This window comes from Oncorhynchus nerka, linkage group LG4 (assembly GCF_034236695.1).
Source record: "Oncorhynchus nerka isolate Pitt River linkage group LG4, Oner_Uvic_2.0, whole genome shotgun sequence".
NCBI lineage: Eukaryota > Metazoa > Chordata > Actinopteri > Salmoniformes > Salmonidae > Oncorhynchus > Oncorhynchus nerka.
In genome coordinates this window covers 40,481,773-40,500,714 of record NC_088399.1, presented here as the reverse complement: position 1 = coordinate 40,500,714, position 18,942 = coordinate 40,481,773, and the positions used below count along the sequence as shown (strand labels likewise).

The following is an 18,942-nucleotide window of genomic DNA, read 5'->3' as shown; positions in this document are numbered from 1 at the left end:
CAGGAAAATGGCCCTGAAAATCTTGTGGGACTTACAATTTAGGGGAACCTACAATTTAAAAGTAAAAAACACACGTTCTCAACAAACTTTACCTCCATAGCAACATATCCCATAGTAATATTGTTTTATGTAATTTTTAGATTAGATGTATAGTTCCTACAAATTATCAATCAATGTTTCTATGATTCACATTGCTAAACCAGCACAAGGGGTCACCTACTCTACCCCCTGCTTCTCCTTATACTCTGTCTACCTAGAAAAGTATGATCACTTACGATAAAATCAGACATTAGCTTCATCATTATTTACTCGGTGAAAGAATGGTTTAAACTTTTAACACGATAAATAAATGCAAGGGTTTAAGATTTAAATGAACTGCATTGCAAGTCAAAGCCATGTATACTACAGCAGTATACTGCCACTTAGTGATTGAATTCGGAATTACAACCCAACCGGAACTAGAAGACTCCGAATAAATATACAAGGGAATTTAACGACAGGACAACATATTGACGTCGGTGTTACATTGTTATTTGTCCGTGTTTCCGCAAATTTGGTCGAGGTTACATCAGCTAATCGACAAGCTAGCTAACTAATGGGGGTTGCGAAACATTGAAATTGTCTTGATCAACTGACAAAAGCATTTTAGTATGCACCGAAGACGGGTGATAGGATTACGACACCCGTTGTGCTCTTTTATGACAACCTATAACGTTAGCTAACGTTATTGATTGTTGTTGGTTAACTAACTTTGGAAGCTGCTAGATATGTATTGTTACAGCTGTTAAATCTTTGTTGAAGTAAATTAGAATTAGAGTAAGTCTCCATACGGAGGGAGATCATGGCGACTCGTAAACAGAAAAAGATGATAAGATACGTGGAAGATGGCAGTTTAATGAAGCTGAAGTCCTACTTCCGGAAACACTCAGACCTCGACGTCAACTTTTCCCAGGGTAAAAAGCGCAGGACTCCCCTGCACCTGGCCTGCTCGCTCCGTGATGACGCCATCCTTCGGCTTTTGTTGAAGTATGGAGCCAACATCCTTCAGAAAGACAAGAAAGGGGACACGCCCCTACACATTGCTGCTAACAAGGCTCTGAAACATGGCAAAAGAGGTGAAGGTCTGCCAGTATTACTAACAACAAAAAGAAGCAGCTAGGATAATAACATGCCTTCTAACCTTATTTTTTTTATTTAAATGTATTCTAACCTTATTTTTTATTATTATGTAGTTTATGATGACCTCGTCTTGCCCCTTCAAAAGAGTTGCCCAGATGCCATGGTTGCACCAAATAATGCAGGAATTACACCTCGGGACCTGCTGCAATGGATGAAATTTGAGAAGGTATGAATGTCTCTGCCATATGCATGTGTAATATGTGTTTTAGGAGAGAGCTAGGACATGATTGTATGGTGTGTACATCCTTGAGAACTGTTTCTGATGTTACTTTTCTCCCAAAGACTGCACCTAGGGAAAAGTCTTCAAAAGCAACAGACGCTGAGAAAGAGTGGCAAGAGAAGCTCTTTGGGGAATGCCAGGATGAGTTTTTTGAAACATTTGGACAATATGATGGTAATATTTCACTCTTGAATAATTTGATTTAAATAATTGTACATCGTCAAAAAAAAATCTTTTTTTTCTTCAGCAGATGATTTATTTGCGGAAGATACCGATGAGGAGGACTTTCAAGACTGGGCAGATAGAATTAGACAGGAGTATGTCACTAAACAGCATGCAGAGGCTCAAAGACTGGCATCCTCAGGTTTTCATGGGAAGAGGAAGAAAGAGGCGGATGAGGAGGATCGGGCTAACAGAGAGCTGCATGAGAGGCTACAGAGGGAGCATGAAGAGTACCTGGCGCGTGCCGCCCGGAAAGAGGAGGAAACGCGCCAGGGGAAGAAGCGGCGCTACGAGGAGCGATGTGCAGATACATTCAACACTGACACTGCAGCAGTGGCCACAACAAAACTGAGTTATCGGGACATCCCCTGGCCGGCACCAAAGGGCTCAGTGGAGGAGATGGTGGAGGTGATGCTGCATGGTGCAGATAGGAAAGACATGCCAGTGTTCCGTAAACTCCTCAGGCGCCAGCAGACCGTTTGGCACCCGGATAGGTTTGCCCAGCGCTGTGGGACCCGGCTGGAGGAGGGAGACAAGCAGAGGATCCTGGAAACTGTCACTGCTCTCTCACAGGAGCTCAATAGACTGGCTCAGAGCCTCAGGTGACAATGTCAGACTGGAAAGGACCTTATGAGATGTTGAACAGTCTGTCGTTTAGCCACTCACGGTCCTGTACATGCAGGGCAGTGGTTATGTTTGCAGTGGTGGTCAGTTATTTTGATCTGTCAAAACTCATTTCCACTTGAAGCACCTAATTTCTTGGATAAACTTGGCTATGCTTCTTATTCTTGTCCCAATGCCAAAGTGTTGAGTGAATGACATATTTCACAGTGTTGTGTTGTGTACTCCACTGATGTAAGAGATGATGTTGCTAGAGGGAATATGTGTTTGCCTTGTTAAATTTGTCTAATTAATTAAAAATAAATAACCTGTGATATCTTGATCGCATAAGTGTTGCTTGAATCAATACTTGGAGGAAGCACATTTGGCAGCAAACCGCCATGAATCTTTATGCACACCTCTTAGGGGTGCAACATTTATCCATTATTGGCAAAGGTTCTGCCAAGTTGGTTAGGGATCATTGATGGACACTGGACATCAATCTTCATGTTATGTTACTGATTTTTAAGCTGTCGGAACTGAGAATATTTGTATACACAAATGTTGAAACAAAGCCTGTGTATAGACAAAATATATATTTAGTGAACACTTACGCATTAAATTCTAATGGTTTTACATTAGTAAGTGTTAGTAGCATCATTAATAATATTGATAATGTCATGGTAACCCTGCATAAACAAGGAGAAAAGTCAAAAGAAAAGACACTTGTTATTATGATGTTGTCAGGAACCCGGCCTGCCTTATTCACACAAGTTGAGCATGTTACCTAACTGAAAAGAATCTGAAGCTATTTGGGTTAAGGATTGGGAAGGGGATCAAAAGGACCATGATGACACAAACTGCACAATACACTCGACTAAGTCAGAGTGCTGATGAGATCAAAGTGGGTAAGAAAATGTAAAAAGAAAAAAGATCACAGTAAGTAAACAGTTTGACACTTGACTTGATTTAAAAAGAGAAACAATTGGACAGCATTTATTAACCTACCACAACCTACAATCCTTATACAGGCCTACACACACAAAGAAAGGGCAGATGGTTCACCCTAATTTGAATGATGGAACTGAATAAATAAAAGGATGCTCTAGTTGCCAGATATTGTACAAACCCCCAAACTAAGTAATGGCTGTAAGGCAATTTCGCCCTCCATATAAACTAGCAGAAAAAAATGCACATTCAAATATGATTTAATCTACAATTCTGTGTTTTTGGAAATGTTATAGAAGCATACATTGAGTGTACTAGGCCTAATGGCTGTGTTTATTTATATATTGCCACAAGGGCTCATAGCCTATGAGTCATAGGCTTTATTGAAAATAATGTGTTATTTTCTTATTGGTACTTTCGCTATCAAAGTGTATTATTATTTGAGTGTATAGACGGTGGGTGTAGGCCATACCTTTATACACTTTTGATAATAGCGGCGTATTCTCGGGTGTCAAAATTCAATTTGGGGACTAAAATATAAATATCTGGCAACCTGCAGGCACGCTCAGACTATATAGGCATCCAACATACTGCGATTAAAGAAAATTATTTTATTTATATACTTACCCACATTTTAACTTGTACTTTTTATGTACAATTTTGCATATTGTCTGCTGGCATGACTGAAATATATTTTTCTTTTCTAATTTTACGTAATGAGCAATCTTACACATAGCATTGCGACGGGGATAGAGTTGACTCTTTGTGATAGCGACACAGGATGACGCGTATTATCTGACACGCTCGATAAAATATGTGCGAAGCGATAGAAGGGTGAGGGTGTATTGTTTGTTTTCTTACAATTTAGGGGACCTAATGATCTAGTGTAAGAGCTCGAGCGTTATTATCGATAAAATAACTAACCCGTTAATAGGCAGAGTAATTTTGCCATATTTAGAGCTCATACTCGATACAATATATTCATTTTCGGAAACGTTATTGCAAAGCTTGGCATTATAGACACCGGCAGAGTTGTGATTTCGCGTTGGTATGATTTATTGGCTGCAACTACTGCTACAGTTGTCGTAGAGTGAATTAATAGGCCGGAGGAGATTTCGTCAGCAAGGTGCCGGTGGCAGATAAGATGGGGTCGGTGTTCCGAAGTGAAGAGATGTGCTTGGCGCAGTTATTTCTTCAGTCCGGTTCAGCATACGATTGCATAAGTGAGCTTGGAGAAATGGGTCTGGTCGAGTTTCGAGATGTAAGTAGGCTATTCCACTTGTCTGTCGAGCCAATGTGGAGACTTGCAATGCAATAATAGAAGCATAGTGTATATCAGTTAGTTAGGCCTACCCAGTGTCTGTCAGTTGTCAATTATATGTCTGGACCAAAACTGTTCTTTGTGTGTGTGTGTGTGTGTGTGTGTGTGTGTGTGTGTGTGTGTGTGTGTGTGTGTGTGTCTGTCTGTCTGCATCGGACTACCAGTGCACCCAGGGTTATGCCTAAGTGTGTCTATCAGTCCAGTTAATGTGCTACTCGTGGATCAATTATTTGCAAAAAATATATATATATATATATATATACAATGTAGCACAAACTGATTAAGTAAATCAATAAAAGCCTTATCTGATCACATATCCCCCTATTCTGTGATTGTCTGGTAGTCATGATGGAGGTCTCTATGCAACTGCATATGGTCTGTTTGTCTATATAATTCTGGGGCTCCAAAAACCTGTTACCCAGGCACCTTGCTCACTGGGTTTGTTTAATTTCGTTGTTGTGACCTGACCTAGATTTCAAAAGCAAATGGATTTGGACCTTTCAAAATGAAATGTTGATATTTAAATGATACATTCTGCACAAAAACATCTACTGGAAAGGAATCTATTTCATGAACTCCAGGATGTGAGCATTGGGCCACTGGCATTGTCACTGACCACTGTGCTCCTCTGGTTTCAGATCAACCCCAGTGTCAACTTGTTCCAGCGACGCTTCGTCAGCGAAATCAAGAGATGTGAAGAGATGGAGAGAATTCTGGGTGAGGTCAATGAGATGGACACTAGACCAATACAAATGTAGAATCCTAATTTTAGCCAGTTTGCTACAGCAGGAAAATAATCCTGCATCATCTTTTAGTTGACCTTTATTTAACTAGGCAAGTCAGTTCTTATTTTCAATGACAGCCTAGGAACAGTGGGTTATCTGCCTTGTTCAGGGGCAGAACAACAGATTTTTACCTTGTCAGCTCTGGGATTTGATCTTGCAACCTTTTGGTTACTAGTCCAATGCTCTAACCACCAGGCTACCTGCTGCCCCATAATAATCCTGTGAATTATTATGTGTATTATAATGAATGTACATTTTTGTAGGGATTGATACATTTTTTATTAGGGCAAATCAAGTCTGACATTTCAAAGTGGAAATTACAATCTTTAGAAGTCTTTTTAAAGCTAAAATACACTACAAGTTTGCCTTCCCTGCAGTATAGGAAAATTCTCATCAATAAAAGAGTGATCAAATTAAGATCCTACATCTGTACCTTTGATTTACTGGTGGGGTTTGATCAAGCTCTGGTTACCTCTACAGAGAAATACATATTGCTTTTGGTAACAGCAAAGCAGTGGGATTGAATTACAAGTCATTCCACTGTGAAAGAATGTCTTTGTGCTAGATATAGATCTCAGTTGTTCTTCTACAGATAATTTTAGCAAGACTTCTTTATGTTTTGACCAAACGTGTCTGGATTTTATAACTGTAAATACTCTGGATGTGTCAACAGATCCCCATGATGATTGTGTGTTTTTTTGTGCTCAGTCAGTGTTTGTTTATCTGATTAAACAATAAATAAATAAATCATTTTTTGTTTTCTTTGTACAGGGTACCTTTTGAGGGAGATTCAAAAGGCAAATATTGCTGTGCCAGAAGATTATGAAATCTGTCCAGTCGCCCCTCCCCCCAAACATGTCCTTGAAATCATGGTAGGTCTGAGATTCTGTTTGTCATGTAACGAACGAGTGCTGTGGTTGATGTTCACTGTGGATGAATTGCTGAGTTGGTAAATGTTTGGTTTAGGGTATTGATTGTGTGTTATTAATGGTTGAGGGGAACTAATTCCCATATGATTACTGTGGTCAAGGGGTGTTGACCGTGTGTGGTCTGTCTGCTGTGGTTAAGGGGTGTTGACCGTGTGTGGTCTGTCTGCTGTGGTCCCCCAGGAGCAGCTCCAAAGGCTGGAGGTGGAGCTTAGCGAGGTGGCCAGGAACAAAGAGAAGCTGCAGCGGAATCTTCTAGAGCTGACCGAGTACACGCACATGCTGAGGATCACACACACCTTCGTACACAGCCGCTCCCGGGTTAGTGCCATCATGTCTATTTACACAACTATGACTCCCACCATACACATTACTATCACATAACCTCGCCTCATAACTGCCTAATGCCATTTAAGTGACACATACACTTATCATACTCACCCTTTGCTCGATTGCCCTCCCAGACACAACTGTCAGTTGACTGTGACACCATATATTGGGTCTTTCTGTCCTCTCTTCATGCGTTGAATATCCTCATCACCACACATGAGTATCACCTGACTTTGAACAATGAACATTTGGTCATGTGATTCCACAGTCAATGATGCATGTTTTATTTATCTTGTAGATTATAGGCCAGGGTTCCCCAACTGGCAGCAAATTGTATTTTTATTCGCCCCCCAAGTTTTCTGAGAATTACATTTTTTTAATGTTGGTTGAATTTTCAATGTGGACATAAAAGACTGTAAAAACACCAGGAAATCGTCTCCAAGTGATTTTCATTTTGTAAATCTATTCCCAAGTATTCCGACGCATAATAGACACGTGATTGTACACAAATGTAAGCAAGGTTCACAATTATTATGTTTTAGTCACATATTATATCTGTTCAGGCTTCTTGTGGTCAAATTGCAGTCTACAAATCATTTGTCATTATGTTCCGGTACCCCGACCATCCGCTGAACAAAGAATTGGCCCGCGGCTGAATCTAGTTGATGATCCCTGTAATAGGCTACACTTGACAATACGTGTAGCAATGAATTTCAACCATTACGTAATATCTTTGCTATTACAGATTTACAAAAGGTCTATAAACTAATAATTCACAGTTTATAAACTACTTAAGTACAACTTTAAGACTTACCCTTTTTTCAAATCAAAGGCTACTGGTATTTTTGGGTTGATCATGCAAACCTGGCCTTTCCTTGTATGCAGCATGAGGCCCTTGCCCCCCAGTATGAAGAGTTCCAATCCATTGAGTCAGACTCTGGAGGCTGCACTGGCATGCAGAGACTGGGAGCCAAGCTGGGGTGAGTTTCACAGACAAACATGTATAATAGAAACATAATGTGTCACTGAGTGTCAGTTTGAGTAAGTGGTGAGTCCTGAGTGGTAAAGTCTTCCTCTTGACTGTAGGTTTGTGTCAGGCCTAATCCACCGGGTGAAGGTGGAGGCATTTGAGCGCATGTTGTGGAGGGTGTGTAAGGGCTACACTATCCTCAGCTATGCAGAACTGGGCGAGAGCCTTGCTGACCTGGACACGGTGAGTAGAAATAGAAAGCAATACGGATTTCAGAAATCTATGTCTACCGTCATGTCATTTTTGGGGGGGGGGGAATAAGACACATATAATATGTATTGTGTGTGTACCTTACAGGGTGAGATCAGCAAAAATGTTGTGTTCCTTATCTCATTCTGGGGAGACCAGATTGGACAGAAGGTCCAAAAGATCTGCGATTGGTATCTATGCTTTTGCCAGCACAAAACACAAAATCATCCATTGCATGCACACTTCTTAATCTCTAAGGCCTGTGTCTCTCATTGATATGTATCAGTGATATTTTTGTATCCTTTTCTTCCAGTTACCACTGTCACCTTTACCCCCACCCTGAGAATGACGAGGAGAGGGCAGATGTAATGGACAGCCTAAGGACACGCATCCTGGACTTGAACAATGTGCGGGCAATTGACAGGGCATTACCCATCTGTCTGTCTGTCTGTCTGTCTGTCTGTCTGTCTGTCTATTTGTATGTCATGTTATAAAGGCACGGCCCAAACAATGTATGATAGATGTTGGCTAGATAATACTTGGATGACATCTCTCCATGTTCCACATTTGCATAGACACTAGTTATAAGACCTTTTGCAAATACTTGAACATGTCAAATCTTTAACTGTCCCCTGGCACCACTAGGTGCTCCACCGCACTGAGGAGTACCTGAGGCAGGGGCTGCAGAAGGCCTCAGAGTCAGCCTTCACCTGGGTAGTGCAAGTGAAGAAGATGAAGGCCATCTACCACATCCTCAACCTGAGTAGCTTTGACGTCACCAACAAGTGTCTCATAGCTGAGGTGTGGTGCCCTGTCAATGACCTGACCAACCTGCGGGGTGCGTTGGAGGAAGGCTCGGTGAGTGAGGCTGTTGAGGATACCATAGTCCTACAGATACAGTAGTTTGTTTTGTCAAATCTGGCAGTAGTGTGTATAAATGTAATAAATGCTATTTTCCCTTTTCAGCGAAAAGGTGATGCCACTGTACCATCCTTTGTAAACCGAATCCCAAGCAACGACACACCACCTACGCTCTTGAGAACAAACAAGTTTACCTCCGGCTTTCAGAGTATTGTGGAGGCTTACGGGGTTGGAGACTACAGGGAGGCTAGTCCAGGTGAGTACAGATTCAATACACCAGTGGAGGCTGCTGAGGGAAGGATGGCTCATAGTAATGGCAGGAACGGAATCAATGGAATAGCATCAACCACATGGAAACTATGTGTTTGATGTATTTGAAAGCATTCCACTAATTCCGCTCCACCCATTAACAGAAGCCCGTCCTCCCCAATTAAGGTGCCTAACCTCCTGTGCAGTCGACAGACAAACCTACAGGTAGGCTAGTTTGGAACACTTTAGACACAACATTTAGGCAAGCTCAGGTGAGCACTATTAGAGTGATTCCTCATGAAACCCAGACAAAGAAATACTGTACCATGATTATGGGATATTCACGAAATGTGGCCTTTGGAGGAAGCACTGTTGAAATATATTTGATATTTTTATCTATCTTATTTAATGAAGTTGGCATATTTATTCAATGTTGGCCTTACCCAGGCCTCCTTTAAGACTCCATAGTGTTTCATCTGCAGGTGCTGCAAAGCAAACATTGGTGTCATATGAAGCTTTACCGCTTGCTCTGTAATGTGAGTAGTATTTTGATTTCAAAACTTTTTTTTTTTTACATTAATTAATATTGAGAAATATAAACATGAATATTGAAAATATACCCATTTTGATTTGGAAAAGTATTCAAGATATTGTTGAACATAATATACTCTACTGGCATATCAAAGTTCCAGAGTGGGATCATCATTCCTACTTTTAGAATTATGATCCAATTTGTATGCATTACCAACAGAATGAATGTGAAAATAGTTTCAAAATGGCCGCCCTCGGCTGGTGATTTGCAGAGTGTGCAATGATAAAGGTTAAAGGAGGGCTATGATTGGTTACATTGTCGTTTATGCCAATTTCTCTGTATAAAATGGGCCATAATTTAAAAACTAGCAGAGATCCCACTCTGGAACTTTGATATGTCAGTACAGGTAATTATGATCAACAATATATACAAAAATTTGCCAGTATCATATTTTCAATGACCCCAATTTTTGCTATGTAGCATCTACAGATAAAACATTATGGTGTCTTAAAGGAGGCATGGGTAAAGCCAAAAGGTCATAAATACGCCAACCTTGAGTAATTATTTCTCATTTAGGCTTTTAAATACACATGTAAAATATATGTCAACAATCCTTTCTCCAAAGGACTATTGTATGGATAAAATTTCATGAAAATCCCCCAAATCGTTTTTGTCTGGGTTTCGTGAGGACGAATACATGTAATGCAGACTAGTCAGGTTGAGCACAGTTATAGGAATAAATGAAAGCTAGTTGTCCATGCTGATCATTTTTAGCATTGGGCCAGTAACTGAAAGGTTACAGGTTCGAATCCCCAATCCGACTAGGTGAAAAATCTGTCAATGTGCCCTTGATCAAGGCCCTTAACCCTAATTGCTCCTGTAAGTCCCTCAGGATAACAGTGTCTGCTTAATGACTAAAATGTTAAATGTATCTCTGCTTGGCAGTTCCCTACACCATCATTACATTCCCCTTCCTGTTTGCGGTCATGTTTGGGGACCTTGGTCATGGTGTGGTCATGGCATGCTTTGCCCTGTGGATGGTGTTGAAAGAGAAGAGCCACAAGCGCAAGCGCTCTGATAATGAGGTGAGAGCGTTTTAAGTGTAAATTCTATCAAATTCGAACTGTGTTTTTGTAGTTGTCTTGATGTTGATGAACTGCCATGAATGTTGGTCTTGGTTTCTGTGTTGTCCTCAGATCTGGACAGTGTTCTTCGAGGGACGTTATATCATACTAATGATGGGCCTTTTCTCTGTGTACACGGGGCTGATCTACAATGACTGCTTCTCAAAGTCACTCAACATATTTGGCTCAGGCTGGAGTGTTAGGGCTATGTTCACAGATCAGCAGTGGACGTGAGTGATCAAAACGAACACACATGCATATTACTACATTCCCAAGCACAGTATGCACAGAATAGATGGTCAGTGTACCTGTCGATGTGAACATATCGTTTTAATTTAGCTGTAGCTGACTGAGGTTATTGTACTCATATTCACCTCTTATTCCAGGAATGAAACTCTCCAAACGAATGCTTTGCTCAACCTTGATCCCAATGTCACTGGTGTCTTTAGTGGGCCATACCCCTTTGGCATCGATCCTGTGAGTATACATACACACGACACACGGACACAAAGCAATGCTCTCAGATGCTAAACACACAAACCCACAATCACGCACTCTCACATGTCCCTTCTCAAGCCTTTCCAAATCCCTGCTCCCAAATCCCAGAGATTGGCACTGTCTGACGTTATGTTCATGTTATGCTTTGTATCACACCCACAGATATGGAACATGGCAGTGAATCGCCTGTCCTTCCTGAACTCCTACAAGATGAAGATGTCCGTCATCATAGGGGTCGTGCACATGAGCTTTGGGGTTGTGCTCAGTGTCTTCAACCATCTGTGAGTGAGCAGTTGGTGGTTCCTAACAGTAGTCACACAAGTTGAAATGTTCAGAAAGGGCTTCTCTAAATGTAAATCCGTCCTTTCCTTTCCTCCCCTTCCCTATTCTCTTCCATTTATCCAGGCACTTCAAACATAATTTCAACATCTACCTGCTGTTCCTCCCTGAGTTGCTGTTCCTGCTATGTCTCTTTGGCTACCTGGTTTTCATGATCCTCTACAAGTGGCTGGCGTTCGGTGCACGTGACTCCCGCCTGGCCCCCAGCATCCTCATCCACTTTATCAACATGTTCCTCATGCAGGGAGAGGACAACACCCCTCTCTACCCTGGACAGGTGGGTGTTGGGGATGGGGTCATGATTCTGAGTTTCCCCCCGGAGTCTGGGGTTCTCAGCATCTGTATCTAAATCTCTGAATGTCTCTTTTGACCATCTGTCCATGTGGCTCTGTGTTTGACTGTGTGTATTTTGATCCACAGACTGGGGTGCAAGTCTTCCTGGTGGTGGTGGCTCTGCTGTCTGTGCCTGTGATGCTGTTAGGAAAACCAGTCTACCTCTACTGGCTGCACCGTGGAGGGAAGGGCCTGCGATTGCGCAGGGTGAGTATGGTGGAAAGAGTCATGTATGAGCTTGTTACCCATGTGTTTTCAGTAAATAATATATGTGCACATTTTAATGTCTGTTAGGGATATGAGAGAGTTCGGCGTGTGAGTGAGGATGATATGTCCCAAGCACCAGCATACGATGATGATGAGGAAGAGGGATTGGATGACCTCATGACCAGCAGAGAGACCCAGCCTAAGGAGGTCAGAACCACAACTGTGCATCTCATATACACATTTGAGTACATCACTGTTGCGTTTCTGTCTAATCAATGTGTTTTTCATCTTTCAGTTTGACTTTGGGGATGTATTCCTGCACCAAGCCATCCACACCATAGAGTATTGCCTGGGCTGCATCTCCAACACGGCCTCTTACCTACGTCTCTGGGCCCTCAGTTTGGCCCATGCTCGTAAGTATCGGACTCACTACACCTTTAAAAGGCCACAAGGGGGCAATTACTGTCTCTATGTTCAGATATTGATCCATACATCTTCCTCTTACTGTGTGTCCATCTATATGTTTGTCAGAGCTTTCGGAGGTACTGTGGGCCATGGTGATGCGTCTGGGCCTCAGGATGACCTCCAGACTGGGGGTGCTGTTTCTGGTACCAGTGTTCAGCCTGTTCGCTGTGCTCACTGTGTCCATCCTGCTGGTCATGGAAGGGCTCTCAGCCTTCCTCCATGCCCTCCGGCTGCACTGGTGAGTCAGTCTTTACACTAAACTACGTGATGCCTTACTGACTGACTCATTCAGCCAGTCAATCAATTACTCTCTGTTAATAATCCCTCATCTACTCTCACACGCTCTCTCATTCCCCAGCGGTCACCTACTCAGTATAATTCAGTATCTTTTAATCATTCACTTAGGAATTTGTTCACACATGCATTCATACTGGTTGTTTACATTCTGTATGTGAATGCTCTCCTTTCCTAGGGTGGAGTTCCAGAATAAGTTCTATCATGGGACAGGTATCAAGTTTTCACCCTTCGACTTCTCCACCCTGCCCTCAGTTTTTGAGCAGGACGGTTTACTGTGACCAGCGACAACCAGATTCACTGGATTTGAACAGGAAAACATGTACCCGGAAGGATGCTATGAGTTAGAGCAAGATGGCACACTGATGAAGAGGAGAAACTGCAGAGCAGTGCTGGGATGACTTGTAGCAAAGTTTTTCAGCATACGGCTTTTGACACTATTGGCTGCATTGACTGCCTTACATCATAAATATGTCCACATCAGCTAACCTCAATTCCTGAATACAGTGGGATTCAAAACTGTCCATCTAGGTCTGTTGATAAGTACTTTGTACTGTTCTGGAGTAAGTGATGCATCTCATATAATGGCCACATTAAGCCAATTTTGTGGATCCAACCATTTTATTAGCTTTTTGTAGGAAAGATTGTTTTTTTATTGTTAATTTATTACTTAAAACTCATATTTATCCCATAAAGTACAGAAAACATGTTATAGAAGCAACACATAAAGGACAGGAGGGCATATCAAATATCGGGATTTCTAGTGCCATAACAATTTCTTACCGATAATGACAAATGTGAATACCACGGCTGCTAATTGCACAGCTTTTCACAGTGCTTATCCATGTGAAGACAGCTTTGGACATATAGTACTGTATAATGAATTGTATACTTGTAGATCATGATGTTTCTCCTGTTATTATACACCATGTGGCATTCCTGAGAAGATAAAAGATGACAGCTCAATTATGTATTTTTGCAAACGACATTGCCACAGAGCACTTTTCAAATAACAATGCAGAAATGATTGTACAATAAAAGTCAGCATTTTCACTGATGACTAGTCTTACTGTTGTAATGTGAAATGTTAGGTGCTACTGCTGACAAGACAAATTTCACAGGATTTAAATATTTACAGTTGAAGTCAGAAGTTTACATACACTTAGGTTGCAGTCATTAAAACTCATTTTTCAACCACTCCACACATTTCTTGTTAGCAAACTATAGTTTTGGCAAGTCGGTTAGGACATCTACTTTGTGTAGTAATTTCCAACAGTGGTTTACAGACAGATTATTTCACTTATAATTCACTGTATCACAATTCCAGTGGGTAAGAGGTTTACATACACTAAGTTGACTGTGCCTTTAAACAGCTTGGAAAATTCCAGAAAATGATGTCATGACTTTTAAAGTTTCTGAAAGGCTAATTGACTAAATTGGAGTTGTACCTGTGGCTGTATTTCAAGGTCTACCTTCAAATTCAGTGCCTCTGCTTGACATCATGGGAAAATCAAAAGAAATCAGCCAAGACCTCAGAAAAAAGATTGTAGACCTCCACAAGTCTGGTTCATCCTTGGGAGCAATTTCCAAACGCCTGAAGGTACCACGTTCATCTGTACAAACAACATTAAGCAAGTATAAACACCATGGGGCCACACAGCTGTCATACCGCTCAGGAAGGAGACGCATTCTGTCTCCTTGAACTGAACGTACTTTGGTGCGAAAAGTGCAAATCAATCCCAGAACAACAGCAAAGGACCTTGTGAAGATGCTGGAGGAAACAGGTACAAAACTATCTATATCCACAGTAAAACGAGTCCTATATCGACATAACCTGAAAGGCCGCTCAGCAAGGAAGAAGCCACTGTTCCAAAACCGCCATAAAAAGCCAGACTACAGTTTGCAACTGCACATGGGGACAAAGATCATATGTTTAGGAGAAATGTCCTCTGGTCTGATGAAACAAAAATATAACTTTTTGGCCATAATGACCATCATTATGTTTGGAGGAAAGAGGGGGAGGTTTTTAAGCCGAAGAACACCATCCCAGCTGTGAAGCACGGGGGTAGCAGCATCGTGTTGTGGGGATGCTTTGCTGCAGGAGGGACTGGTGCACTTCACAAAATAGATGAACTCATGAGGTAGGAAAATTATGTGGATATATTGAAGCAACATCTCAAGACATTAAAGCTTGGTAGGAAATGGGTCTTCCAAATGGACAATAACCCCAAGCATACTTCCAAAGTTTTGGCAAAATGGCTTAAGGACAACGAAGTCAAGGTATTGGAGTGGCCATCACAAAGCCCTGACCTCAATCCCATAGAAAATTTGTGGGCAGAACTGAAAACAGCGTGTGCGAGCAAGGAGGCCTACTAACCTGACTCGGTTACACCAGCTCTGTCAGGAGGAATGGGTCGAAATTCACCCAACTTATTGTGGGAAGCTTGTGGAAGGCTACCCGAAACGTTTGACCCAAGTGAAACAGTTTAAAGGCAATGCTACCAAATACTAATTGAGTGTATGTAAACTTCTGACCCACTGGGAATGTAATGAAAGAAATAAAAGCTGAAATAAATCATTCTCTCTACTATTATTCTGACATTTCACATTCTTAAAATAAAGTGGTGATCCTAACTGACCCAAGACAGAGAATGTTACTAGGATTAAATGTCAGGAATTGTGAAAAACTGAGTTTAAATGTATTTGGTTAAGGTGTATGTAAACTTCCGACTTCAACTGTATGAACATTTGAACATCTTGGCCATGTTCTGTTATAATCTCCACCCGGCACAGCCAGAAGAGGACTGGCCGCCCCACATAGCCTGGTTTTTCCTAGCCACCGTGCTTCTACACCTGCATTTGCTTGCTGTTTGGGGTTTTAGGCTGGGTTTCTGTACAGCACTTTGTAACATCGGTTGATGTAAGAAGTGCTTTATAAATACATTTTAATTGACTGTATGGCTAAAGGTAAGAAGGTACCCACAAGCTAAAGACCATCGGCAAACATTTCTAATTTGGCCCCTTAGACACACTCAACTGAACTATGTCAGTGAAATACCAGTTTGGCTACCCAGAGAGATGTAGAACGTTTTTTTTTGCCTGTAGAAGTTTGATTTAAAAAGGCGCCAAAGTCAGTTGGGATAATAAACACTGAGGTCATGGAACCAGAGATTTTGTTTATTTTGGGAGGTTCAGGTAGTCATTGGGTTCCCTGGTTAATTTTTTTAAATTCTGGAAATAATTGCTATAGGGGTCCTGCATAAACCCTGGCTACATTTTAAAGGTATTTCATTTGTGTTCCAACTTTGGCACTACCCCTTTAAGTAGCAAATACAATACTGAAGTTGTGTGTGTGTCTGATTTTTCTTAGGATCCCCATTTAGCTAACGCTGTAACGCTTCAAACAACCACAAACATTTCAAACAACCACAATCAAGACTTCACAAACATTCAAGATGTAGACAATACAGATAAATACAGTGTGTGAGCCGTACATCCACTTCGGGAACGTATAGCTCCAATCCTGCAAACGTACAGTAACAATTATTTAGCCATGTTAGGTATTAATAATATTAATTAGTAGATGGGTATATCAATAAAACATTTATAGAGTGAAGTGGTCTAAAGCCATAAAACTTTTCAGATTTGGGAGGTTATTTTTTTTCATTTTTTCATTTTTTTTTAAAGGTGAATGCATTGCTTTGTCACTTTAAGGCCATGTATAAATGTATGGATTCTACCCGTGCGGTTATTGTACTGGTCAAAACAGAAGCACATTTTCTTAGTTTGAACTTTTAAAATAATTGGTTTAATTACCGCAGTATCCACAAGTGCATTGCATTCACTTTTCTTACTCACAGGTAAGAAACAAATAAGTGTGCAATGGTAACTTAATGTATTGCTAAAGTGCACTTTTAACATGCTTTGTCACATTTCTATGCCACATGTAACAAAGTGAGAGCCGTGTAAACACACCAATACTTTTACAGTACCACTTCTCAGTTCTGAGTCTGGGCCGGCAGCCTTTTGAAAAGGGGACATAATCGGTGGTGTCAAATGTCTGTCAATGTCATCGAGAGGACAAAAACACTGTTTTTGAACAAATGTAATTTGATAAATTATTGGTAGTGGGGGAAAAAACTTGAATCAAATAATCTCCTTGTGTAAAACAATGTGTTAATTGGCTACATTTTTACATGAAATGGCTGCATGTATCATTCAAGTTCTTTGTAACAACTGTCTCAGGTACAGCTCTGAATAGTAAAGGCCTCAGCAGAACACTGACATACATGTTATGGCATTTTGTGGGGAAAGGGGAGCGTGAATTTTACTTTGTATATTGACCTCGTCCTCTAAGCCTGAGAAGTTTGTATTTAACTTGAGCTGCATCTGAAACAATTCCAATATTTCCTGTTCTGTAAAAGTCAGGGGTTTTCTACTCCAGAGGTAATAAAGATTGAAGCCACCCCATTATACGAAACATTGATACTCCTATAAAGTTATGCTAGTTTTGCATTCAGAAAGAATATTGTGTTCAGCAAGGGAACCCATAGACCACAAACATTGTATAGACCCCTACCCATTTTTAAGATTCTTTAGTTCCTTTTAAGATTCAAAGTGGCTTTAGAGCGAAGTTAGTCTGTTTTGGGAGTTTTAAATGAGAGCTACTCAGAACTGTGCCCACAAAAGTGTCTGTTAAAGGGAAATTGTCTCCATATCTACACTTATTCCCCCAGCATCGCTGGGGACAGAGGTGGCTTCAGTAAGCCTGGTGGTTTAATGAGTTTAATGACAATTACAAGACCATAACACACTAGACCACCTTATACGTTTAGATAGTTTTCTCTACTTGTCGTTAAATATTTTCTAGCCAATGGGGCAAAACAAAGCAGATATGACATTGACAGTTCATTTGGGTGTTTCACACACGATGCTTTGACGGTATTTTCAATCTTTCAGTGTCTGGCATCCACTCAATTACTTGTTATGCAGGTGAGTGAGGACCCAAAAGCGCTTTAACAGAAACAGAGTCTTTTAATGTCAAAACACAGGGAAGACATAGATCCTCTTCAGATGTATCGATATACAACATAGACAACCCGCAGAGAGGGCGACAAACAAATTATAAAGTCCTCTGATCTTAACAGGAGAGTCCCCTTCTAGCAGCAGAGGAGAATAGCAGGGTTAGCGCCGACAGACTGCTGGTCTCTCCGGGTAGGCGCGGGTTGTAGAGGACAGAGGTACCTGATCACACGTAGCATCTGATGAAGAGGCAGATTACGACAGGACAGGACAAGGGTGAAGCAAACGAGAATCTGACAAAGACAGAAGCCGAAACAGAGAGAGAAATAGAGACCTAATCAGAGGGAAAAAAGGAAACAGGTGGGAGAGAGTAAACGAGGTAGTTAGAGGAGATGAGGAACAGCTGGGGGAAGGAAAGGGAGAGAAGGTAACCTAATACAACCAGCAGGGGGAAACGAAGAGAAGAGAAAGAACAGGAACAAGACATAACATGACAATACATGACATTACTTCCAAGTTGTACAGTGTTCCCACTGATATGTTCATGGTATACAACCCCAAGCCATTAGACTTTTCTAAATATTTCCTTGCTTTAGTAATATGGTCTTTTGATCGACAACTTTCAAATTAGGCTTTTTCAGCCTTTGGTGTTTTGTGTGTTCAGGGGTTTTGGAACCACTTTTTTTATTCATGATACATTGGGTTTCAGGAATATAATCATAAGCAAAAGGGAACGCTCAGAGGAGCATGTGCGCCTGGGTAAAGTCAAACTGCTGCATGCATGGGGTAGATGATCAGGCAAATGTGCATACTAATGTTGGATCTCTTGTCTTCTCTCCTCTTTGTGGATGGGCAACAAAACCAGATCCAGACATGGGTAAGTTCAGCATGCCATGTAACAAACCCAGCAACATATTTGTGTGCATCAATGTGAAAATAAAATGCTTAACAGCCTAACTCTGTCCACAGGACGCCCAGAGGAGCAGGATGACTGAGAACAGCACCATTTACATCACTGGCCTGACAGAGAACGCAACGCTGACTTTTTCAAGCACAGTGGAATAATCAGGGTTGGTACTTGACTATGATACAGTTTGGAGAGCTTCCTTAAATGTTATAACAGACTTTTGAAAAGTAAGGGATGGATGAATTGGGTGATTAACTGGTTTCTGTCTTTCACATCAACAAGGGCACAGGTTTGCCTGCTATCAACATCTACACAGACAAAGATTCTGGGAAACCAAAGGGCGGTTGTACGCTGCTATGAG

At 41.2% G+C, this 18,942-nt stretch overlaps 2 protein-coding genes across 4 annotated transcripts; both read left to right on the top strand.

Moving 5' to 3' along the window:
* The first annotated feature begins 493 nt into the window (after window positions 1-493).
* LOC115124399 (NF-kappa-B inhibitor-like protein 1) lies at window positions 494-2,564 on the top strand. 2 transcript variants are annotated; one of them, XM_029653821.2, is made up of 4 exons: window positions 494-1,115; window positions 1,233-1,345; window positions 1,462-1,573; window positions 1,647-2,564. In XM_029653821.2, the coding sequence occupies exons 1-4, from the start codon at window positions 842-844 to the stop codon at window positions 2,225-2,227; spliced, it is 1,080 nt and encodes a 359-aa protein (XP_029509681.1). In that variant the 5' UTR covers window positions 494-841; the 3' UTR covers window positions 2,228-2,564. The 2 variants fall into 2 exon arrangements, with proteins under 2 accessions (XP_029509681.1, XP_029509692.1); XM_029653832.2 differs by having other exon boundaries at window positions 496-1,115; window positions 1,650-2,564.
* Window positions 2,565-3,906: 1,342 nt separating this feature from the next.
* LOC115124381 (V-type proton ATPase 116 kDa subunit a 2-like) lies at window positions 3,907-13,710 on the top strand. 2 transcript variants are annotated; one of them, XM_029653802.2, is made up of 20 exons: window positions 3,907-4,430; window positions 5,129-5,207; window positions 6,047-6,147; window positions 6,385-6,522; window positions 7,417-7,511; window positions 7,618-7,744; window positions 7,859-7,941; window positions 8,064-8,157; window positions 8,396-8,608; window positions 8,717-8,867; window positions 10,338-10,477; window positions 10,589-10,746; window positions 10,903-10,993; window positions 11,177-11,295; window positions 11,420-11,630; window positions 11,774-11,893; window positions 11,981-12,100; window positions 12,189-12,306; window positions 12,425-12,596; window positions 12,831-13,710. In XM_029653802.2, the coding sequence occupies exons 1-20, from the start codon at window positions 4,314-4,316 to the stop codon at window positions 12,931-12,933; spliced, it is 2,550 nt and encodes an 849-aa protein (XP_029509662.1). In that variant the 5' UTR covers window positions 3,907-4,313; the 3' UTR covers window positions 12,934-13,710. The 2 variants fall into 2 exon arrangements, with proteins under 2 accessions (XP_029509662.1, XP_029509669.1); XM_029653809.2 differs by lacking the exon at window positions 3,907-4,430 and adding an exon at window positions 4,821-4,928.
* The last annotated feature ends 5,232 nt before the right edge of the window (window positions 13,711-18,942 follow it).